Source organism: Microcaecilia unicolor, chromosome 5, assembly GCF_901765095.1.
Source record: "Microcaecilia unicolor chromosome 5, aMicUni1.1, whole genome shotgun sequence".
Classification (NCBI taxonomy): domain Eukaryota; kingdom Metazoa; phylum Chordata; class Amphibia; order Gymnophiona; family Siphonopidae; genus Microcaecilia; species Microcaecilia unicolor.
Genome location: NC_044035.1, coordinates 76763196 through 76787151, shown reverse-complemented (window position 1 = coordinate 76787151; position 23956 = coordinate 76763196). Strand labels below are relative to the sequence as shown.

At 43.6% G+C, this 23956-nt stretch overlaps 1 protein-coding gene and 1 long non-coding RNA gene across 3 annotated transcripts in view; one reads left to right on the top strand and one right to left on the bottom strand.

The window, feature by feature from the left end:
- The window catches only part of LOC115470099, a 212979-nt gene extending 202879 nt beyond the window's left edge, over positions 1 to 10100 (bottom strand). For both annotated transcript variants that reach the window (XM_030202999.1, XM_030203000.1), the window contains exon 1: positions 9702 to 10100. In XM_030202999.1, the coding sequence (XP_030058859.1) occupies positions 9702 to 9730 (29 nt within the window). In that variant the 5' untranslated portion in view covers positions 9731 to 10100. The remainder of the gene's footprint in view (positions 1 to 9701) is intronic.
- A 40-nt stretch (positions 10101 to 10140) lies between these two features.
- On the top strand, positions 10141 to 13807 carry LOC115470100. The gene is made up of 3 exons (XR_003942124.1): positions 10141 to 10647; positions 13121 to 13164; positions 13354 to 13807. It is a non-coding gene; the product is annotated as an uncharacterized LOC115470100 (long non-coding RNA).
- The last annotated feature ends 10149 nt before the right edge of the window (positions 13808 to 23956 follow it).

Below are 23956 nucleotides of genomic sequence, written 5' to 3'. Positions count from 1 at the left end.
CTCTCTCCCTGGGCCCTGCCCTCCCATCCATGTCCATCCTTGTCCCTCTCTGCCCTTCCCTCCTCCATCCATATCCAGCAATTCTCCTCTCTCCCCTCCCCTCCATTTCCAGAAATTTCTCCTCTCCCTGGGCCCTGCCCTCCCATCCATGTCCATTCTTGTCCCTCTCTGCCCTTCCCTCCTCCATCCCTCCTTATCCAGCAATTCTCCTCTCTCCCCTGCCCGCCCTCTGAGTCTGGTTTCTTGTATTTAATTTAAATTTACCTCCATCGTGGCAGCAGCTGCGCGTCAGTGAAAGCGCTGCCGACGTCTCCAGCCTTCCCTTCCCGCTCGTTCCCTCAGTGTCCCACCTTCTTCTGACGTCATTTCCTTGCGAGGGCAGGACACTGAGGAAACGAACGAGCGCGAAGGGAAGGCTGGAGACATCGGCAGCGCTTTCACTGACGATGCTCAGCTGCTACGACATCGGAGGTAAATTTAAATAAAAGGGTTGCTGTCGGGGTCTGGGAGCTGCGGTAAGCGGCGAGGGTAACCATGGCGCGGCAGCGCCCTCCAGAGGTCAGCGCCCCCTGCAGTGCTTACCCCGCTTACCGTGTTGGCACGGCCCTGTCGCTGAGCCCGTCTGAACTCTGAGACAAAGTACTGATGGCAAAATTTGGTAACAGTGGTATGTCCGCAGATATGAAACACAGCGTACAGGAACAGGCAACTGAAAGCTTACCCCCACAGCGTGCACAAAATTTAACGGGCTCACAGTGAATAAAATAATATACTCACACAAACAGTCAGTCTCGTGACTTCAGTGCATGCTCCCAAAGAGAACCACAGCGGCTGACTTTTTTTTTTTTTTTTTTTTTTTTTAAGAGGCAGGAGAAAAACGAGTAGGGAAGACAGAGAAAGTGGCAACAGCGGAGCAAGGAGGCACCTAGACCACTAGGTTTACACCTGAGGCACAAAATATTCTCAACCCAAAACTCTACTGAACCTGCAAGCAGGACAGGAAGCCACACAGAAGTCACCACGCTACACAAGAGCTGCTAATCCTGCCTGGAGATACAGAATACTGGCGACTTGGTTACTATGCACAGGACCGTATAAGGCACACAGTGTTCTCTCTCTCTCCACCTGCTGACGGATGGGTCACAGCCCATTTGTCTGGACTGATCCTTAGGATGCAATGGAACTTTTCATTTGGGGGAGGTGGGGGGAAGGTAGGGCAGCTTATATTTCTGGAACCTCCCCAGTCCAAAGTGGCCCACTTTTGAACTTGATATCTCTTTTCACCCTTTTCCTCCTTTGACGGTTTCATCCCATTCTGTTAATCTTGCCCAGTGTTATTTTGCTCCTAGACAGAGACGTTCTTGACCCCTTTTGTATAATTCTTTCCAACTTCCATGGGTTGGAAATATAAAAATATACACCTAACCTTAAATAATAAATAGCCAAGTTGTTAATTTCTTTCTACAAGTGCAATCCACAATTTAGGAGCCTGACATAGAAACAGAGAATGCAAAATATACTTGAGATCAGTTAATTGGGAAGACATTTCCTGATAATTGGGAAAAATGTCAGCCATGTTCCAACCCATATAAACAAACGTTAAACAGTCATTTAATCTGGGCCTTTTATTTTCCAATGGGTTATCAAGGTGATGCCAATAGTAATGGCAAGGCACGGTCCCTTCTACCTTCTTGTGTCAGAATCTTAGCAGCGTTATTTCGCGGACTTAAGTACAAAAGTGGTCAAGCTTCTACAGCAGGCAGTTAGGAGATATCCTTTGCAATGTGTATAGGAATAATTAAATAGATCAGACTGCCTTATTCTGCCATCAAGTATGGCCCTTTTTCCTGCTCAGTAACTAACACAGAACCCAGTATTGCATGCATACTGTAGCCTTAAGGACTCCTGAAATGCAGAGAATCCTCTGCAAAGAAGAACCCAGTTTTTACACTGAAGCATGGAGTACAAATCCCCAGAAAACGGCAGGAAAGGCTTGTAACTTTGGATGTGAAAAATATAAAGGCTGTTAACACATGGGCTCCGACTGGCAGAGTCTTATCAGAAGTATTTAACCAATTCTTATATTCCTGCTAGGTCAAAAATAATGAATCACAAACTAATGAATAAACACAGCTACCAGGTATCTAGCTTAATGTATCAGCCTTCACTTAATAAAAAAAAAAAAAAGTATGTTTATAACAAAATAAATAAGCAGCATATGTGCTAATACGAAATACAGAAGCAATCAACAAACACATGCGATTATAGGGTGTGAATTAAAATCACAATAGAAAAAACAGCTCCCTGTAGAAAAAAAGGATAAAGAAGGAAAACAGCAAGAGGACGTCAATAGCTACCAAATACATGGGACTAGGAGAACAGCAGCAGTGAACTGGCCATTTTTATCTACTGCCATATGAAAAGGACATTGGTAAGAAAAAAATAAAACCTCTCTTTTGTTTTTGGAAGATATTTTGGCTTTAGTAAGGAGATCTGAAGAAAATCTTATATTTAAAAGGATTTTATTCACTACAATAGATAAAATTCTTTCAAATATAAAGATTTTCTTCAGATCTGCTCCTTTGTTTTTAACATACTAGAATTGGCAGATCGTCTGCCCTATTGCTTTGTTGGCCCTGTTTAGTATTCAACTATGCAGAATAAGGTTATAAACACTTCTTACTACAGTATATTCATTTGGTCTAATGTTTTCATTGTCTGGGACCAGTCTGCCAGTGCTAGGAAAAGACTTCCAAGGACTAAGACCTCCAAAGTTGTGCCAGTAATTAACTAATCTAGTAATGTAGTTAGGATTATTTTTCCTATGTGCATCACATTTACATCTGTCCATATTAAATTTCATCTGCCTTTAAAAGAGTCCAATTGCCCTATCTCAAAAGCTTTCCCAGCAGTTCCTCAGTTGGCTGTGTTATAGGTGAACCAATTAAAAGTAGTTATAAATTTGATCCCTTCATTCACTTCCCCTTTTTCCAAACTGTAAGATAAGCAATTCTGGTGGAACATTCAACTATTTGTTTCTCTCTTTATTAGAGCTAACAGGGAAAGCAAACTGTATGGCTCACAGGATTCTTTCCAAACCCTCTGCACGTGGTTACTTCTGGGTGAATCCTGAACCAAAAAAATTATAAACACTATTTTAGAATTCCGCAACTTTATTTGCCCACATAATCATCACTTTAGAATATTTCATTTCAGATGCAATATAAAAAAAACTAGTAAAAAAGCCCCGTTTCTGATGCAAATTAAACGGGGGCTAGCAAGGTTTTCTTCTGTGTGCATGTGGGAGTGTGTGTGTCCCTGCCCTCTGCCCTCTCTCCTTTCCCCTGTGCTGTCTGTCCTCTCTGTCCCCTCCCCCCTCGGAGTCAAGTCCTTCAGTGTTAAGTTTCCTGCTGTGCTGTGTTTATGTTACAGAGATAGTGAGGGCTTCTGCCCTCTCTCCCCTCCCCTCTCTGAGTCCTTCACTGTTACAGAGAGCGCAATTTGATTTCGTGCTTTGCTGTGTTTTCCTTCACTGTTTGTGTTACAGAGAGAGCAAGGGCGGGGCAGACACTCATGGGGAAACCGGATAGCTCTCCCCCTTCACACTTCCGGCTGGAGGCTTCATTTAGAACGTTGGTGGTGCCTTTTATATATAGAGATATTACTCAAAGCAGCAGTTCCCAAACCATGCACCGTGGCACCCTGGTGCACCTCAGCGAACTTGCAGGGGTGCCGCAACAAATCCTGAACTCCCTCTCAACACCACCCGAACCGCTGCTGCTCCCTCATTATGTCTCTTTCTCTTCCCTTCCCCGTGCCCCGCGAGTCCTGCATTTCTCCACCTTTCCGCCGGCTCTCCTCTGCAGCCCCAGGCCCCTGTACCTCTCTGGTAGCAGCGACAGACAGTTTTCCGCCAATGTTGAAGCTGCCCTCTTCTCTGGAGAATCCTGCCTACTTTGATGCAACTTCCCATTATCCGCGAAGGCAGGACACGCCTGAGAAGAGGCCCTGATGCTGGCAGAAAACATTCCTAATCATCGCTGATGCTGGAGAGGTACAGGGGACTGGGGCTACAGAGAAGAGGTGGCAAGAGGGAGAGATGCAGGGCTCACTGGAAGTGGGGAAGATTGGAGGAGGAAGGTTGAAGGGGCCAGAAGTCAGACTGTTCAGGGGATGGGCAGGCCTAGAAGAGAGAGGAAGAGACGTGGCAATCAAGAGGGGTAGGGTGGGCAGGATAGTACAAGAAGAAAGGAAAAAAGAAGGGAGAAGCTGAATATGGGGAGAGACAATGACAAAGAAAAGATGCTGGGCAAGGAGGTACATTGGGACAGGAAAAGGGGGAGATGGAGACACAGCGGGGCAGAGGATGCCCCCCAGGGCTGCTTCAGATGAAGGTGAGCAGTGGAAAAATGCAGGGGGGGCAGTAGAGAACTGTGGGGAGTGGAGACCTATGGGGCCAGTGGGGGGGGGGGGGGGGGGGGCACACAAAAAACTGATTGGAAACTAAGGGTGCCATGAACCGAAGAAGTTTGGGAAACTGACTCAAAGATACAAAATTTTACATTTCTGTGCAGAATGCCCCCATCAGAACTCCTGAATCTGTGCCACTGGCTAGTCCATCTCCTCCAAAACACACAGGGTTTCTTTCTCACTGTCCCTCCCAAATTCAAACACCCCATGCTAGCTTTCTCTCCCCTCAATCCCCCTTCCAGCAAGACCACAACCTTACTGCATGTGAACCTCCCCCCAACGAACCCCCCCCCCCCCCCCCCAGCTTTCTTTTTCTCCAGCTCTTGGAAGACCCTTAATTATGAAACTGGCCTGGCTGCTTCCCTGGCACCTATTCTCTCTTTCAGTGCCCGATACTTTTTTTTTTTTTTAAACCACACTTTACCTATTGAGCCCAAGGAAGTGTTAACAGCTACATCTAAGTTTTATGGAGCCAATAGGTGGCTGAAATCAGCCTGCTCCATCTTAAAAGCCAGGAAGGGGCAGGGGAAGGGCCGGGCCAAGGTCACTTTTGCGCCTTAGATTGGAGCAATATCAAGCTGCTGTGTAACCATGAGGTAGGGCTGTTAAGAACCTCCGCAAAACAGAGAAATAGATAGGAAAAGGCAGAGAATGCAAAACCTAACTCCCTCTCTCTTTCCACTGCTTGGGCCCACACACTCCCTCTCTTTTTCCACTGCAAGGGGCCCACACACTCCCTGTTTCCACTGCATGGGCCTACAAAGCGAAAATACTTACCTGTAGCAGGTATTCTCAGAGGACAGCAGGCCTTATATTCTGATAATTGGGTAACGCGATACCATATTACCCAGTCCAGAGCTTTTGTGGAGCGCAAGGCACACTCCACTGCACACAGGCAAGTGCCTTCCACCCGCTGAAAGAGTGCAGTTACCTCAGTTAAATACTACAGCATAAAAAGAAGAAAAAAATAGGCAACTACTCCAAGGGAAGGTGGGAGGGTTTGTGAGAAAATAAGGCCTGCTATCTTCAGAATACCTGCTACAGGTAAGCACCATCACTTTCTCAGAGAATAAGCTGGCCTTAATTCTCACAATTGGGGTATCCCTAGCATCCAGGCTCACCGATGCACAACAAACAGTCAACTGGGCAACACAATGGCGAGGACATTACTCAGATTAACCTGAAAACTATATACAAACTGAGCAAGAGTGCAGCCTGGAACAGAATAAAACGGGCCTAGAGGGGTGGAGTTGGATCCAAGACCCCAAACAGATTCTGCAAAACTGTCTGCCCGAACCAGCTGTCATTGTCAGGTATCCTGCTCAAGGCAGTAATGAGATGTGAATGTGTGGACTAAAAATAACGTTGCAGCCTTGCAATTTCTTCAGTGAAGACTAACTTCAAGTGGGCTACTGACACAGCCATGGCTCTGACATTGTGAGCCTTGACATGACCCTCCAGGGTCAGCCCAACCTGGGCATGAGTGAAAGAAATGCTATCTACGACTGGCACAGGGCTTCCACTAACCTCTGCTGACCCGCTGGCTCCCAAGTCAGAAACATGCAACCATGAGTCTCCACATTGCTATATTTTGGGCAGAGATCATGGCTGCCACATCAAAAGTGCCATATGCATCCCTGGCCAAGAACCTATGGCATGCCATCTGCTGCTTGGCCAACTGGCACAGCAACTCGGCCTGCTCCGGTGGGAGAATCAGCCAAGTACCGCATCTTGCACACTGAGTCCCACAAGTAGATGCTCGTCAAGAGCTGGTATGACTGAATGTGTGACAAGCATAGAGGCCTGGAACGTCTTCCTCCCAAAAGAATCCAAGGTTCTAGCTTCTCTGCTAGTAGGTGCCAAAGCACAGTCTCTAGAACTCCTGGCTCTTTTGAGAGCAGATTCCACCACCATGGAATGATGAGACATTTCAGGCTTATCAAAACCAAGTGTGCTGTAGATCTGGTACATAGTATTTATCTTCTTGGTAAGCACTGGGAAAGAGGGGGCTCCCAATTTCAGACGAGAACTTCCTGCAGTACCTCATGGAGAGGGACAATCACAGCCTTTCTAGAAGGAGATTCTCCTGCTTTAGACTTAGCCTGGCCTCAGAATGACATCCTATAGTATATCTCCTATCACCTTCTCCCACTACTCCAACCAGAGTTACACCTAATCACACTGACCACCCTTCAACATCTTCTGTCCTTCTGTGACTGTTCTCTTGTGCTTGACTGCTTAAATATTTTAAATTTAAATGCTTTACTTTTTGTCTATTAGATTGTAAGCTCTTTGAGCAGGGACTGTCTTTCTTCTGTGTTTGTACAGCGCTGCGTACACTTTGTAGCGCTCTAGAAATGTTAAATAGTAGTAGTAGTAGTCCAGGAGCTCGAGCATCTTAGCCCTGGGCTTGTCCTCCACCTCTAAAGGAAATAGAATGGCAGAAGCCATTTCCTTCACAAGAGGGAAAAGAAAGGCTCTCTGGGAGAGATTTTCTCCTTTCAAGTGGAGGGTTCAGAGGGGATGCCATACAACTCATCCTCCACAAAGTACCGTGGATCCTCCTCTTAACTGCCATGAGCATGCCTCATCGGTATCAGTCAAAACCCTCCTCACCGGAAGGCTGAGACCGCGCCTGCCTCGACTGGGCTCCAAAAATCCTCTCTCATTGAGCCCCTCTGGCTAACTAGGTCCGTTAAGACAGAGGACACAGCAGGTCTATGGTCGGGCTTCCTAAACAATAAATGCACCAAGAATGGGAATCCTTACCAGAGCTGGTCCGACTGCACCGGGTACAGCGCTTAAAGCCACTGGGAACTTTCATGGACATGGAAAGGAAAACTTCTGCAGTCAAATCAAGTGACATTATTGTGCCAAAGGGACAAGGCACCCAGGAAAAAAAACCCACGAAAGAACACAGCCCAAGTCAAAGCCTAAAAATGGCCTAGCAACATGGAAAAATAAAGGAAACCTAGAAGCAGGAAAAAAATATTAAAATAATGGAAGAGGGAACCCAAACACGGGCAACCAAAAATACAACTGTGGTAACCGCGCTCTCACAGCGGGCGGGAAGGCACTCACAACTGTGCAATGGACATGCCTTGCGCTCCACAAAAGCTCTTTTGAAGCTTGTTAAAAGCTCTAGTCCAGGCAACACGGGATCTCGTTACCCACGTGAGAATTATGGCCTGCTTGTCCTCAGAGAAATAAGCCTCGTTTTTCAGCTCACAAAGCCAACAGTACCACCCCCTTGCTGCCTTTTTTAGTTTGGGACTCACATGACCAGTTAACTGTGCTGCCGCTTCTTCCTTGTAGAGGTTCAGCACTGCCGTTACACATGCTGAATTCTGTATAGCTCAGCATCCTCCCTCCCAAGAGTTGGTGTTTGTCTCTAACATAGAGGTTCAGCGTTAGTTTGACTGGTATGGTTCCTGAATAGTCCATTGCTTTGCAAAAAAACAACTTGAAACCAATCACTAAATGTCAATGTCATCAGATCAGAATGGTTAACATAAGCATCACCGTAGTGGGACAGACCAAAGTCCATCAAGCTCAGTATCCTGTTTCTAAACAGTAGCAATTCCAGGTCACACATACCTGTTGATCCCAAGAGTAAAATAGAGGTCATGCTGCTTATCCCAGGTATAAGTGATAGATTTTCTCAAGTCCACCTTAATAATGATTTATGAACTTCCCTTCTAATAATCTGTCCAATTTTTTTTTTACCTAAACATTTTACCAGGTTCTCTAGCAACACATTAATTACAAACTGAGCGAAGAAATATGTTCTCTGATTTGTTTTAAATATAAAAATGTTAACATTTTCCAAAATGTAAACAAGTATTCCAGTGCTTTTTACCACCACTAAATAACAGTACACATAGCATCCAACAGCAAACTATAAAGTTCAGTCACTAGGGGTCACAATGTATAGCAACTACTACAAAAGCTCTGTTTCATTCACTAGGTTTTGCAGTAGAATCTACAACTAAGTAATGAAAAGCACACACATTCATAAGCATACAAATGCACACACACACACACAAATACACATACCATCATTCATGAATATGCAGACATGCACACATGCCTACACAGCCACAGGGTAAAAAGGCTCCCTTAAATAAAAATAAATAAATAAAAAAAGAGGCCCAAATGTATCTTTATGAGAGAGGGCATTCCAGCATCTGTAGCACATAAACACTGATACAGTGATACATAGCCCTTAAGAAATCGCTCCTTTAAAACTGTTCCTCTGGTCTCTGTGTACATTTGTGCAAATGGATGAGTCCGCTTGAAAACATACACACATTGCATGTTCAGCCACTGATGTTCGTGCTTCTGTTTGTGTGGGGATTTCGGCAGGCTGTTACAGAGCGTACAGGAGAAAGAACAGGCACGGGATAAGGAGCAAATACCCAACAGCTATGTTTCAACGTATCAATGTTTCTTTGCTACAGATAACTCTATCCCACAGAAACGTATTTGACCATTCTTTGTTTTCCGGATGGGGGAAGGAGTGGGATTTTTTTTTCTCCAGAGCTTCCTTAGTCCTTTCTCTCAAGAGCAGTTTCTCCAAATGCGTTAGGTCTCCCATTTAAGTCTCAAGTAAGTTTCCCCCGTTCTTCCCCGCCACCAAATCTGGTCTCGTTCCGTATTCTTCTCCACCTATACACGGAAAGGCATTTTGATTCTTTATGTTCTTCCCAATATTCCATTGAATTATAGTATGAAATTATGGCCAAAAGCACAAGTTTGCAACATGTGCCAGTCCATCTGATGAAAGAATAGCTATCAGAGCTATACTATCAAAGCCATGCAACTTCAATTGAACATACTTACCAGGCAATGTACACTAACCATCTATCAAGCTCAAAAACCGTGTTCTTAGATAAAAATAAAAAGTATCCGCCAGAGAAACAAACGGATATATAACTCCTACTGTTTTACTTTCAGATTTAGAGAAAAACCCTTCCACTACAGACTCAAAACGCACATTCGACAAAGTTAAAAAAAAAAAAAATACATACCGGATTATAAAGTTGTCTCCATCTAAGAGGAATCTTTTGTTATAAAATGTTTATCTACTTTATACCTACCCAAGGGGCGCAAAGATACCTACCTTTCTGCCAACGCCTACTGTATTAAATGAACTACTAGAACACATTTCCGCGGCCTATGGCAAAGCGCCCCTCCTCTCATTGATACTTCCATCTCGGACGGATACTTACCCATTTGGAACACTATTCTTCTTCACCATGTTGTAAAGCGAAGGGAAAGATCACTGCACCAAACAAGACAAGCTCGCGATTATAAAAAGGTTCGTAGTAGTTATTCCGTTAATCCCCCGTCGATCCTTTGCATTAGTACACTTGTGCGAGGCAGGATCGGCGACTACCACTAGGCCTCTCCAAGGAAAACACGCTCCAATTAGACTAATCGGCAGCGAGAATTCCACAAATCTACTGAAAAAAAGGTGTGCTGTCCTTTGTTTTCCTGTTCTACCTCACTTTCAAAGACGTCTGGATAGATCCAGCAAGGTCGATTTTGATATTTAGTCAGCGACCACGCCAGCACACACTAGCTACGCAGCAGCTCCCAAAGAAAACGCACAACGCGCATGCTCTTCATTACTCAACTGACTTTACCTAGCCGCAAGAAGCGGGGCGGTGCGTGAGTGAGTGTAACTTCAGGTGTCTGAGTGAGTCTGGCCGTTAAGATGCTATGTAACTTTGAAATACAAGTTAGTTTATATGTTTTGGTGAGTGAGAGAAATAGCACCAATGAAGTGTATGAAATGTAAGGCTTATGTTGATTCTCCAATTTGCGAGTAATAATTGGGAAAAGAATATTGTTTGTTCCGTGGACGAGCAGGATCGAAGTAGTCACTTGAGTGGGTGTGGTCAACTAAAGACATAGACGGACGGAGCTACTCTCCCAGAAGAGTATAACGTTATGAGGTCCTCCAACAAGGGTGAAGCCAGAACTACTCTCTAAAGGGCCGATACGGAAACTTACCACGGGCAGAAATGTGGTGCCAGAGGTCTGCACGCACCTTACTGGTCCACCAATGCAGGAATGGCTTTAAGCACGAAGCAGTTGTGTAGCCAGTGTTGCCAAATGGCAAAAATGATTCCAGCCCAAAACTGGCCAAATATTAATATCAATATTAATAAGGTAAATATAAATATTGAGGACACTATAAATATTATATTAAATATTATAAATAAATCATATTATAAATATTAAACAGCATAACTAGAGGAACGTGTGGGGGAAGTGGGGCTGGGGGGAGGGGAAAAGAGAGAATTTATTGATGTCAGAAGGAAGATTGAAAATGTTTGTAGTACTTGTACTCTTGTTGCAGTGTTATGTCTGTACTTTCTGAATTTTATGATAATAAACAGATTTACACTGAGCAAACCATTTTATTTACCTTAATAAACAGATTTAAACATAAATATTAATAAAGAACCACAATCATAAACGGACCCCCCCCCCCCCCCCCTTATGAAGAAAAGAACTTACTGAACTCACCGCACATGGCAGACTAAAGAGATTCTGAAAGGCTTCCTGTCGGCGCGCTTAGGCATTTGAAAGAAGCCTGCAGCCCGCCTCCACTGGGCTTCTATTGTTCCATGGGGAAAAAACAGCCAACCCGAGGCCACAGCAGCAAAAAGCCACCCAATATCCCGTGACCGCAGCTTTCAAAGAATATTGCGGTGGTCGCGTGAAACCCACCCAATTGTTCGGCTGAACCGCAGAATTGGCAGCTTTGGGTGTAGCTAGGATTGATTGGGCCCTTGGTGTTATAGCCCACCACCCCTTGCCCTCTTTCCCAAGGTTGGGGAAGGGAAGAGGAATCTCTTCAGAGTGCCTGTTAAGCAAACCCTGCAAAAAGCAAACACATTCCAGACCTGTATAGAAAACCTTTCATAGTAGTAGAAATAGAAACTGAAATGTAAGATATCAGAGATATTGTAATAGGTCAGCTTAGAAAAATATGTAAGTTCAGAGAAAAATACTTTTATCTAGCTTTATTGTCCGAGCATTGCTAGAGACCTGGGGGCTTATTTTCAAAGTACTTAGATTTACAAAGTTTCATAGGTTACTATGAAACTTTATAAGTGCTTTGAAAATACGTCTCCTAGTGTCCTTCTGCTTTTCTCTTTTTATTTTTCTTAACTCAGGATCTCCTGACTTTTCGACATTTCTCTGTCTACCATCCATTTTTCCTCTCTGTCCCTATCTTCCATCTCCTCTCCCAGTTCAGCATCTGCACTGTGTCCTTATCCTCCCTCCATAGTCAGCATCCCCCTTCTATAACCCTGTCTCTCCCCTCCCCTTGTGCCCAGCATCCCTCTCTGTCCCTATGCTTCCTCCTTACCAGTCAGTGTATCTCCTCTTTCTCTACCTCTCTTCTCCCTCCCCTTTGCTCCGGGTCTTTCTCTTCCCTCCTCTGATTCCTCCCCCACAAACGTGCAGTGAGCTGCCAGCAGAGGAGGCAGTGTTGAAAACAGTATGCCTCAGCAAGGCTTTTCCTCTGCTGTGTCCTGCACACAGGAAGTTACATTAGGGGAGGTGGGACATCAAGGAGGTTTAATAGACAGGAGAAGTGACGTCAGAACGCTGAAACCAATTAGGTCAATCTAAGTTTCCACTTCCCAGCGCAGCTGTTCCTGTTCACTCAAAACAAAGCACGTAAACCTATGAGCTGCTGCATCCACCTTGTCATTCTTTATTGTTGGTAGCATTTTTATTTAATCTCGCTTATATTTTCAAACATGCCAGCTTGTGCAGCATACGGATATACACAGAGGAAGTATAATAACAAAATAACTTTTCATAAGTAAGAGTAGTAATTTGTTATAAATCTTAATCAGTGGTCAGTTGGAGGGGCTGGTTAATTGTCTGCCCTGTGTGGTAACGTGGATTGTGAGCCCACTAGGGGCAGAGGGAAATACCTGTATATAAAATGTAAAACCGCTTTGGTTGTACCACAGAAAGGAGATATATCATAGTAGCATAGTACTGTAAGTGACAGCAGATAAAGACCTAAATGGCTCATCCAATCTGCCCAACAGTCACATCCATTCTCAAATGTAGATTAAATCAACAATAAATGTGATATTATATACTTGATCATGGTAATGTTTTGTTGTTTCTGGGACATAGACCATAGAAGTGTGCCTGGCTCTGTCCTTATGCATTACCCCTTTACTCCCTTACCTCTAAATGCAGGGCAGATGCAGGCTGCACCTCCTGCATTTACTGAACAGGCTTTGCACTTACCACACATTAAGTTTTGCAGTAAATGTGTGGTAAGTGCAAAACTTACTGCAGTTCAGTAAAAGGGCCCCTTGTGTCAGGAATTCAACATTTTAAAACAAATTAAAATGTTTTTGAAGGCAATGGAAATCATAATAGTTAATAATTCTATTGATATAAAGTAATTTCTTCATCAAAATTTGATAGGAATGTTACAATACAATTTCATTTTTTTTAAATAATTCCCAAGGCATTTTGCCCAAAAGATTGTGTATTAGAACAAAATTAAATCCCTGTTTCTTGAAGGCTTATACTTTTATAGATATAACGGGTTATAAATTTTTATTATTATTTTATAATTATTATTTGTTCGATATTGTAGGATTAACCTTGCATCACTTAACTGGGGTCCAGTTCACCCTGCAGGTAAGAAAAGATGGTAGATGTAGCTCCAAAACATTTTCCATTGCCTTGACAGGAGATTTCTCCTTGTTGTTGTCATTTTAAATAATAGCACATGCCTATTTATATACGGGAGTGATGTGTGATTGAGGGAATGTAAGAGAGGATAATGTTGGAATGGATCATTTATTGATTCCTTTTTTTTTCTTTTAGAATGGATAATAAAGAAAATCAAAAGAAACAAGAAGCATCATCATCAGATCACAAAATGAAGGAAAGTCTCATAATAGTTCTATATCACAAATTAAGGATAACAGGGAGGGTTAAGTCAGAGGAATGGACTTCTGGATAGACTTCTATACACTATCTATGTTAGGAGAGTCTGAGACACCCAAATCATTTATGGTTTCTGGAGGGCAAATCAGAGCCAAAACCCCCATATAGTAAACACTTGTAAAAGCAGATATTTAGAAATAAATGATATTTCTTATGGTTGAAACAATATACATGTGATTGGCAAAAATGGGGAGCTTCTAGATTTTGTCATTTAACTTTGTTGTTCAACAGCATAATTTAAGCAAATTTGGATAATTTGTACCAAAATAAATGTCATGCAACACTTTGCATAATTGACCACCAGAATGTGCTACTTACTTATTTTTTTCTTGCATGCAAAAGTGACATCAGTTGTAAAGTCATTGTTTACAGTAACCTTGATAGTGATATTTTACTAAAGAAAATAGTTATCAAGTTTTTACAATAATCTAAAATTTCAGTGCAGAATAACTTATTGCTGAATTTCTGACAAAGAATTGGACATTTAGGGGCTTAAATAAGCTTCTGAAAAAGTTTGATAAAAGTGGCACAACAGCATGCCGGAAAGAACTTGATTGGCACTGCAATAAGGTAGTGGTGTACACATCTACATGCTTGTGTTTCAGCTTGGGGAAGGACAATTTAAACACATTTTGACTGAAATTAACATTATTTACCTTGCAGGAGTTGCTCTGTGTTTGTTACTAATCACAAAAGGTCACATAAGTATTTTTGCTAAATGTACACTGGACAACTGTTATATTTCATTTAAATTGTTGGGCCCAATATTCAAAATAATTTAAATGGCCAGGAGAGACGTTACAGGGCATTACCCATTCATTGCAAAGATCATATTCTTCGGCCCATGAAATGGGCATGGGCACTTCTGGGAAATAAATATGGCTTATATTCCAATGTATCTAAGTATTTACCATTGGTGGCAAATAAAGATTTTCCTTCTGGACTCACTGATCCCCGTTTTCAACAGTGGGCTTCTGTAATGGAAGATTTTAAAGATTGTTTTGACCAACAGTGCACTCGGGGTCTGTATTTTTTATTAGAAATAATTCTGTTTGTGTGAAATGTGGAAGAAGATAAGACACAGCTTTAATTAATTTGGTATGTGAAGGGAGAGGTGGAGCCTGTTTCGAGTTCAGACTGGCCACCTGGACTGAGAAACATGTGACCACATTCCCACATGTCTCAAGCGTTCTGTAATTTTCCTTAGCTCTGAACTTCAGTTCTAAGCCTAATAAAAAGGGGATTTTTTGCCAGTGAAATTGGGAGCTTGTCTGTGAGTAATGTACATACTGCGCAGACAACTATATTTCCTGGTCAAAGAAACTCCTGGCTTTCGCTGTGAACAGGGCCCCCCAGCTGATAAGAGCCTGGATGTAGAGATTAAGGACCAGTGACGTATGTATATTTTGATGTATTATTGCTTCTTTTCCTGGTCAAGAGACTCCTAGCATTGCTTGGGTGTAGGGTCCAGTGATGTAATGATTGTTTCTTTTTAACTATAGATAGGTATTGTTTCTTTTTAGGTATATAGCTTAATCATTGTGTATCTTAGGCAATAATGAACCTCTAATAAAAGTCTCATTTGCCTAATACGAATCCAAAAGAATCCACAGTAATTATTGAGTAGTCTGTGTCAGTGAGGCAGGCTGTAAAACCAGGTCAGGACAGCGTCCTACGGTCTAGCCCTGATCCAACATGCACTCGAAGAAGATGAACCTCAAATGTTATCTTATGATACCCTAAGCACTACTTATTTACTACAGTCATGGGATTGGTATGCATATCAGTAGATGCACCACTATAATCACCACATTACTGTGCACCTCTCCTGTGGATTTCTCTGAATCCCTGTTTGATGAAAAGTGGCCACAACCAGCTATCTCTAAAGGATTGATAGGACACTGTTATGCAGGTTTGAAAACCGTGATTAATTCTTCCCCACTCCAGAGAATAGTGCACCAATGGACAATTGACTTTGGAACTTATACTTTGGAAGTATGTCTGGACAGCTTAAAGGATGTAGTATAAAACTGGAAGAACTTTACTACAGATTTCTCATGCGCTTGTATATACATCTGTCTCGTGCTAAGAAGATGGGTCTCCCTTCAGATGGGACTTGTATCAAAGCACTGTATCTGGGAGTGTCTTAAACTGCAGCAGCTCTGGCAAAATTTCTGGACGCATATTAATAATATTTATCAATGTAATTGGTACCTACCCCACAACTCTGTTTGTTGGATGATACCTCAGTAATTAAGGAGGGTACTCCAATTTCTAGCTTGTTTTTTTCGCAAGGCATCCTACTCCAATGGATTCGTCCAGATCCTCCAACATTACTTCAGTGGCGCAATCAAATGCATGAACTTCTCACTATGGAACATATGTCAGTTGTACAGAAAGGACCAACGGCAAGTGTTTCCTAGCTATTTGGCTACCCTATTTAAACAGTATGAGTATGCGTGCTTGCTCTGCCTTTTTGAACTCTTTGGACATATAATTACAGAAGCTTGCTTGCTGACCTCCTCAAAGGGTTGGAAAAAGGGAATGTAACAGCACTATGGACATGGAAGAGCCAAACTGGAGTTAGGGATTTGGTAGAAGGGAGTTCTGGGATGGGTTTAGTATTGCCTCAATTCAATATCATTTACTGTGTATGTAACTTTGTTCATTATGATAACTGAATAAAAATGATTTATACATTAATGGCCAGGAGGCTCCTGGCCATTTGAATCGCCTGTCGGGGGCTAACCAGGCATTTTTCAGTGGCACTTAACCAAATAATGCTGCTGAAAATGCCAAGTTAGTGCCCAAGCCAAAACTGGCTATTTTGGGGGGTGTTATGGAGGCAGAGTCAGCACTTAACTGGTTAAGTGCTGATTTTCAACATTTAACCAATTTAAAATAACCACTTAAATAGGACCGCATAAAATGCAGTCCTATCTAGTTTCAGGTTTTCAAGTTTATTTGGAAATTTACTACCCTGCCTATCAAATAAATGTCTTGGGTGGCTTACAATCTAAAATTGAAAGCAAACGGGAAAGGACAAAAACCACAATGACTGGAAGAGCTAGGGGAGAGGGGAAGAACTACAATATTGATAAAAAAAGAAGGGGTGGAGAAAACACAAAAGGGTTACTGTGACATCCAGGGCTCCCCTGAGAGCAAATGATTAGGGGTATGCAGTCTGTAACAAGCGGATCTCTAACTCAACCTTGAAAAGCATGAGGGAGGGCTGAAGCCTGAGGGGTAAGACAAACACATTGCAGAGCTTCAGGCCTTGCACAGAAAAGATAGAGTGCCTGATAGAGATATGAGAGATCTTATGAAAAGATGGGACAATGAGTTTATTCTGCTACTGGGAGCATAGGTTATGGGATGGACAGTAGTAGTTGAGGTACTGAAGAAAGGAATGAGGGATGAGCGGTGGTACAGATTTTATAAACCAGAAGGAGGAGGTTGAAAAAGACGTGGTGGGAGACAGGGAGCCAATGGGCTTCTTTTAGGAGTGGGGTAACATGGTTGTATTTTTTATGACCAGTGAGAAGCTTTACAGATGTGTTTTGAATGAGCTGGAGGCAATGGAGGTCTTTAGCCCTGATCATGCAGTACAAATAGTTATAGTAATCAAGCCAGCTGAGGACAAATGAGTGGAGAAGAATATTTAGAGTAGCGGAGTCCAGGAGGGAATGGATCATATGTAATTTGTAAAAAGAACTCATCATGACTGAGGAAATATGAAGGATGAATGTGAGGGAGCTATCCAGAATGACCCCTCAAATTTAACACTAGGGAGAAGTGGTACTGGGGTAGAACATTGAGGCACAGGTGAGGCTAATGTCTGATCTATCAATTTAGAGAAGAGGACAGCATGGGATTTAACAGGGTTGATGGAGAGTTTATTCTCATTCAGCCTTTTTTATAACTGTGTGCAAATTTTGATTAATGGTGGAAATTTTGCTGCTTATTATTGAGATCTACCAGGGTAAAGATTTCTATGTCATCAGCATAGATGAAAGCTACAAAGTTTAGGGACTGAAAAAAGATGAGGAACAAGGCCATAAAGATGTTAAATAGGGTGGGGCAGAGACCCCTTTGGGACACCAGAATCCAATGTGAATGGTGAAGAGATAGAAGTGTCAAATCAAACTGTGTAATGGCAATCATAAAGATAGGAAAAGAACCACTCCCAAACTGTGCACTTCACCCATATCTGGTAGAGGAGGAAAGAGTGGTCCACAAGGTCAAAAGACACAGATTGATCTGTAGACAGGAGGAGGATTGACTGAGTGAGATCAAGCTGAGCACAGTGTGATATCCCCCTTCTCGCTCAGGGTGACCTGGTTCTCAATATGCAGATTAGTGTGCCACCCCTTCTCGCTCAGGGTGACCTGATTCCCACTAAGCAAATTAAACAGGTCTCACCAACTGTATATTTCTCAGGCAACTCTTTATTCCAGCCCCTGGGCACACTTCTACTTAATACTTTATGCTTTCATAGATCTTCACACTGAGCCTCCCCACACAGATACATGGGCTCAGTACTACCTTCAATACTTTGGGGACTTCTAACCCCAGGCTTGGCAGCCTCCTTCTCTCACTACTGGGACACCCAGCCCCCCTTCTTTTCCTTTCCCAACTCAGGTGGGGTATAAAGTGGTTAATTAGCTACACAGGACCCACTCCATAACCTCCTACACCTGTGGACATCCCAGGACTCTCCCCGGTCCTAGCGACCTCCATCTATTCTACTACTAGCGCCCTCTAGTGGCCTACCCCGGATAGGACAGCCTCATACTTGTCACAACAGATTAATGTGGTAAATACCTAAAAGGTTATAGTGGACCCCGTCTGGTTGGGATGGAGCACCTGGGCTTCAGTTAGAAAGTCATGCAGCTGGTTATGAATGATATTCTAATATTTTTTATATAAATGCAAGGTTTGCAATAGGACGATAATTACTAAAATCAGTAGTGGGTTGACTAGGGTCTTTTAATGTAGGTCTCAGAATAGCCAGTTTCCTGACTTGGGGTACATGGCCTTCAGTAAGGCTAGATGATACCAGAGAAAGGGAAGTAAGGAGGTGAGAAAGCGTTTTATCATGCTAGAAGGAATTGAGTCCTGGGGGGCAGTGGTGAGATTCATGGAATGAATAATCCAGAAGAACTGTTGTTCAGAGGGAAGGTTAAATTGGGAAAACATGTCTTGGGAGCTTCATTCTGTTTCTGAGTCTGACGTCCTGCACGTACAACGTGCAGCAACGTCAGACTCAGAAGAAACTTTCGGCGCCAGCTTTACTGGAAAAAGAAATGAAAGGACCTCGGCTTGGCTGGCGGGGGTTGGGGGGTCCCCCGCCAGCTGACGGAATTCTTTTAACGGCAGCCGGCAGCGGCAGGAGGACGCGGACCTCGGCTGGCGGGGGTTGGGGTCCCCCGCCAGCGAAGGTAGGCGACAACAACGGAGGGGGGAGATTGGCAATGGCAGCGGCTGGGGGGAGGGGGATCGGCAATGACAGCGGCGGGGGGGGGGGGGGGGCTATAATGTGCCCCCTCACTCTGGCCCTGGCCCCCCCTACCGCCGCAATTCAGATACGCCCCTGGTATAATAGTTCTTTTTGGCGTCCATGAGTGTGAATTTATATGTGGCAGCATGACATTTGTAGGCTGTGAGTGCAGCCAGAGTTCAATTTGATGTAGTTGGCATTTCTGTCGAACAGCCACAGAGGACCATGGTTCTTTGAAAGAATAGGGATAAGAGGATGGGCTCTGGGAGAGTGGAGCTTGGGTATCTAGGTCTGAAGACAGAGAGGTATTCCAGGAGACCAATCTATCATCTAGAGAGAGACTGGAAAAGGAAAGGAGTTCTAAATTGGAAGCTTGTAGTAAGGATTCTCTGGGCATGGTCGAGGAAGCTGAGATTGCAGGGAGAGGGGTTGCATAGATAAAAGTCAATAGTGAGTGATCTGTCCAGGGGCGTGAGATAAAAACTGAGAACTCTCCGAGGACAAGCAGGCTTATAATTCTCACAAGTGGTGGCGCTGACCTGCATCGCCCGGTCTGGAATTTACCAAGGTCTAACAAGAGCTTTGTGGAGCGTGAGACATGCTCCACTGCGCATGCATGAGTGACTTCCTGCCCACCACGAGAATGTGGTCTCAGTTCTTTTTCTACCGCAGTGAGGAGAGGCCGTTTTGTGTTTTTTTTTTACCGTCTCCTCACATTGCTCGGTCCTAGAGAGTTTTTTTGTGCCTTTCGGCTATTTTTCATTTGCTGTTCTTTTATTTTTCCTTTAAGTATTAGTGATTTTACCTAGTTTTAAGTTTCCTTTTATTTTCCGTCGTCATCAGGCCGCTTTTAAGCCTTGACTTTAGCTGGGAACTTCCCTTTCATTTTTGACGTCCCTTGCCCCTTGTTCAGACACCATCACCTTGTTTAATTTAGCCATGGAAGGTTTTCCCTTCCATGTCCACAAAGGTTCCCAGTGGTTTCAAACGCTGTACCTGGTGCAATTGGACAATCTCTGGGAAAGACACCCATTTTTGGTGTCTACAGTGTCTTGAGCCCGACCATAGCCTTACTAACTGTGAGGGTCTTTTACTAAGGCGCGCTAACGTTTTTGGCGTGCGCTAAAATTGTGGCCTCGCTACATATTGGAGATGCCAGTGCATTCCTATGGGCATCTCTAACATTTAGAGTGCCCAAAATTTTAACGCATGCTAAAAACGTGAGCGCGACTTAGTAAACAACACCATGTATTCTCTGTCTTTGCATGAAGAAGAGGACCCACATTTCTAGAGAGGCTCAACTAGAGAGGATTTTTGGAGACAAGTCTGGTTTCTCGACATCGGCATCGACGTCAAGCATTGCATCGGGAGCGTTGGTAAGCATAGCTGCTGCTAGATCCTTAGACACTGAAACCAGTGAAGCATTGAGTGGGTCTCCACCTGCCTCGAGGCCTTTTGATGTTCAGGGCCCCAGGGATTGTCCGTTTTCAGATTCGACCCTGAGGCGATGTGTGGATTCGATGTCATCCTTGTCGGCACCAAAGAGCCTCAGTGACATGCTTCGGGCAAAGGCCAAGATGCATCATCATCAGTCACCCATGAAGCATGGTGCTGGAAGCTCTGGGGCATCAAAGGACTCGGCACCTGAGAAGCACCAGCGCTGGGAGGACCACTCCCCATCCATACAGGAGGTGATGACACATCGGTCTCCCAGTAGCCAAGACCCTGCTCCTTTATCAACCCTGGCAGTTATGCAACCTGCGCCTGAGCCAGCACCTCAGCTTTCCCCAGTGTTGGCCCTTGAGCGCATCCGGGCCTTGCTCCCTGAGATGCTAGATGGCCTAATGCAATGGTGTGCATCGGCATCAGGGGTGCATGCACCTACCCTGCCTTCCGTCGCAGCCACGCTTGGCCCTCAGCCTGCGGTGCAGTCTCCGACACCAATGCCGCTTGCAGTCCTAGTGTCGACTGCCACCCAAGCTGGTACACCCTCGACGTTGGTGGCAGAAGCTTCACCGGAGTGAAGGTGGGAGCCAATTTCTCAACGCCACTCTCGAGCACGTGGTTCCTCCATGTCGAGGCAGGTTTGGTCTCAACACTCCCATCAGGAGGTATTGTTTGAAACCGAAGAGGAATGGTCATGGGATTCAGAGGAGGATCCAAGGTACTTTTCCTCAGAGGAGGATCCAAGGTACTTTTCCTCAGATGAGTCCTATGGAATTCCTTTTGAATCCTTCCCTCCACCTGAAAGGAGAAAGGCTGCTCTGGAGAGCCTTTTGTTTCCATCTTTTGTAAAGGAAATGGCTGATGCCCAGGACTAAGATGCTCAAGGTCCTGGACTACACATCTCCTCGTAAGGAGGCTGTGACTGCCCCTCTCCATGAGGTACTCAGGGAAGTCCTTGTCAGGAACTGGGAGTCCCATCTGTTGGTCCCTGTCATGCCAAAGAAGATTGACACCCAGTATTAGATCAACAATGCGCCTGGTTTTGATAGGCATCAGTTGCCTCACAATTCAATGGTGGCGGAGTCTGCTCTCAAAAGAGCCAGGAGTTCCAGAGACTATGCCTTGGCACCCCAGGCAGAGAAGCTAGAGCCCTGGATTCTTTTGGGAGGAAGATGTATTAGGCTTCAATGCTCATTTCCTGAATACAATCATACCAGCTGTTCACGAGCGTCCACTTGCAAAACACTGTGCGCAAGTTGTCCGACTTGGCTGAGATGCTATCTCTGGAGCAGGCCGAGTCAGTTCACCAGCTTTTCAAGCAGCAGAAGACATGTTGCAAGTTCTTGGCCAGGGGCATTTCCAACACTTTTGTTGTGGCATCCAGGATCTCCGCTCAAAGTATAGCAATGCGCAGACTCTCAATGCTTCATGTTTCTGACTTGGAACATTCTGTTGAGCAGAGGTTGGCGGATGCTCCATGCCGGGGGGGGGGGGGGGGGGGGGGGAAATAACCTTTTTGGACAGAAGGTTGAGGAGGTTGCAGACCAAATCAAAAAACACACTGAATACCGTCTCTTCTCTCTCCCACCGGGTGCCTTCTGCATCAACCTCCTCAGCTAGGAAGATTTTTGGCAAGCCAAGGAGGTATGAGAAGGGATGAATTAGGCTGGCTAACAGGGAAGGAAAGCGAAGATACTTATCTGTAGCAGGTATTCTCCGAGGAGAGCAGGCCTTATATTCTCACAAGTGGGTAATGCGATCTCATGTTGCCCGGTCCAGAGCATATGATAAGCTCTACAAGAGCTTTGTGGAAGCAAGATACACTCCACCATGCATGCACAACTGTCTTCCTGCTCGATACAAGTGCGTGGTTACCACAGTTAAATACTACAGCATAAAAATAAAGAAAAGGAGACAACTCCAAGGGAAGGCGAGTGAGTGGTGAGAATATAAGGCCTGCTTGTCTTCAGAGAATACCTGCTTCATGTTAGTATTTTCGCTTTTTCTGAAGACAAGCAGGCCATAATTTTCACAAGTGGGGAATCCCTAGCATCCAGGCTCACTGAAAACAATAAACATTAGTCAGTTGGGCCTCACAACGGTGAGGACAGAACTCAGATTAACATGAAACTATATACAAAGTGAGTGAGAGTGCAGCCATGTAAACTCAAAGAACCTTCAGAACATATTTTTATCTTCAGGAAAGTTGGGCACACCAGTCTAAATGGCCTTTGGAAATTGCCTTAATTATGGGAGGTAATTTTATATACATGTTTCCATGTATAAAGCCTTTTCTATACTGAATTGGCCTTTTAAAAAAAAATTCCTATATATGCATATATCAGTATGCGCAGTGACAAGACAGTACATACTTATATGTGTGCCACTTCTAGACTTTCCCAGGGGTATAATCTGGGTACAGCAGGGACAGAGTTGTGATGTACCCACATATTTTATAAAATACATGAGTTTGTATATACATTTACACTTGCTTTGAGCATTGTAAAAATCTGTGTCAGCATTTATGTGCTATAGGAATCTATTTTACAAAGGTATATAGGCATCTATATGGCCAGTACAAAATAGGCTTTCAATAGGTGCCTTTTTGGACTTCTCATATAGGTGTCCTGTTATAAAATCAGATCCTGTGTGTGTGTACATATGTATACAGCTAAAGCAGTATAGAAAGTTTTGCAAATGAATAAATACATATCTCCTTATCATATAAAGACATATAAATATATTATACATGTATAGAAGAATATGTAAAAGAGCATATAAAAACCTTCCATGTTGGAAAACATGATATATAATATAGTAAACCTAAAAAACATACTTGATGACGGATAATGCTGTAACGTTTATACTGTGTCAGCCTTTCGGGGCTTGAAGTGTATCACAGGTCTTGTGTATTCTGGTTGTCATCAATAAAATTGTTAAATCATAAAACTAAAAAACATAGTTTAATAAAACCACGTCTTTTTATAGGCTTACCTGTTTTTTTTCTATATAGTTTGGAATATCGGCTCTTGTTGCAGCTTGTATTCACTTTTTAGATTCACGAACAGATGTCTCCCGCCTCAAAGTGTAATTAAACTCTGGAACTTGTTGCCAGAGAATGTGGTAAAGGCTTAGCGGGGTTTAAAGAGGGTCTGGACGGCTTCCTAAAGGAAAAGTCCATAGACCACTATTAAATTGACTTGGGAAAATCCACTGAGCTTTTCTGGGATCTTGCCAGGTATTTGTGACCTGGATTGGCCACTGTTGGAAACAGGATACTGGGCTTGCTTGACCGTCTGTCTGTTACAGTGTGGCAATACTTATGTACTTATGCCTTTTATAAGTCCATTATTATATCATTAGATTTGATGAGTCCCCTATATTGATAGGTTTTTTTATGTATACCTAGTTATTCACGTGTGTGTGTTTGTATATGTATATATATATTTAGTTTACTTTATGCATTTTGTGTCATTATGAGTAAATTGAGTGCTACACGTTGATCTGTAGACAAACCCCATTTACGTTCATCTT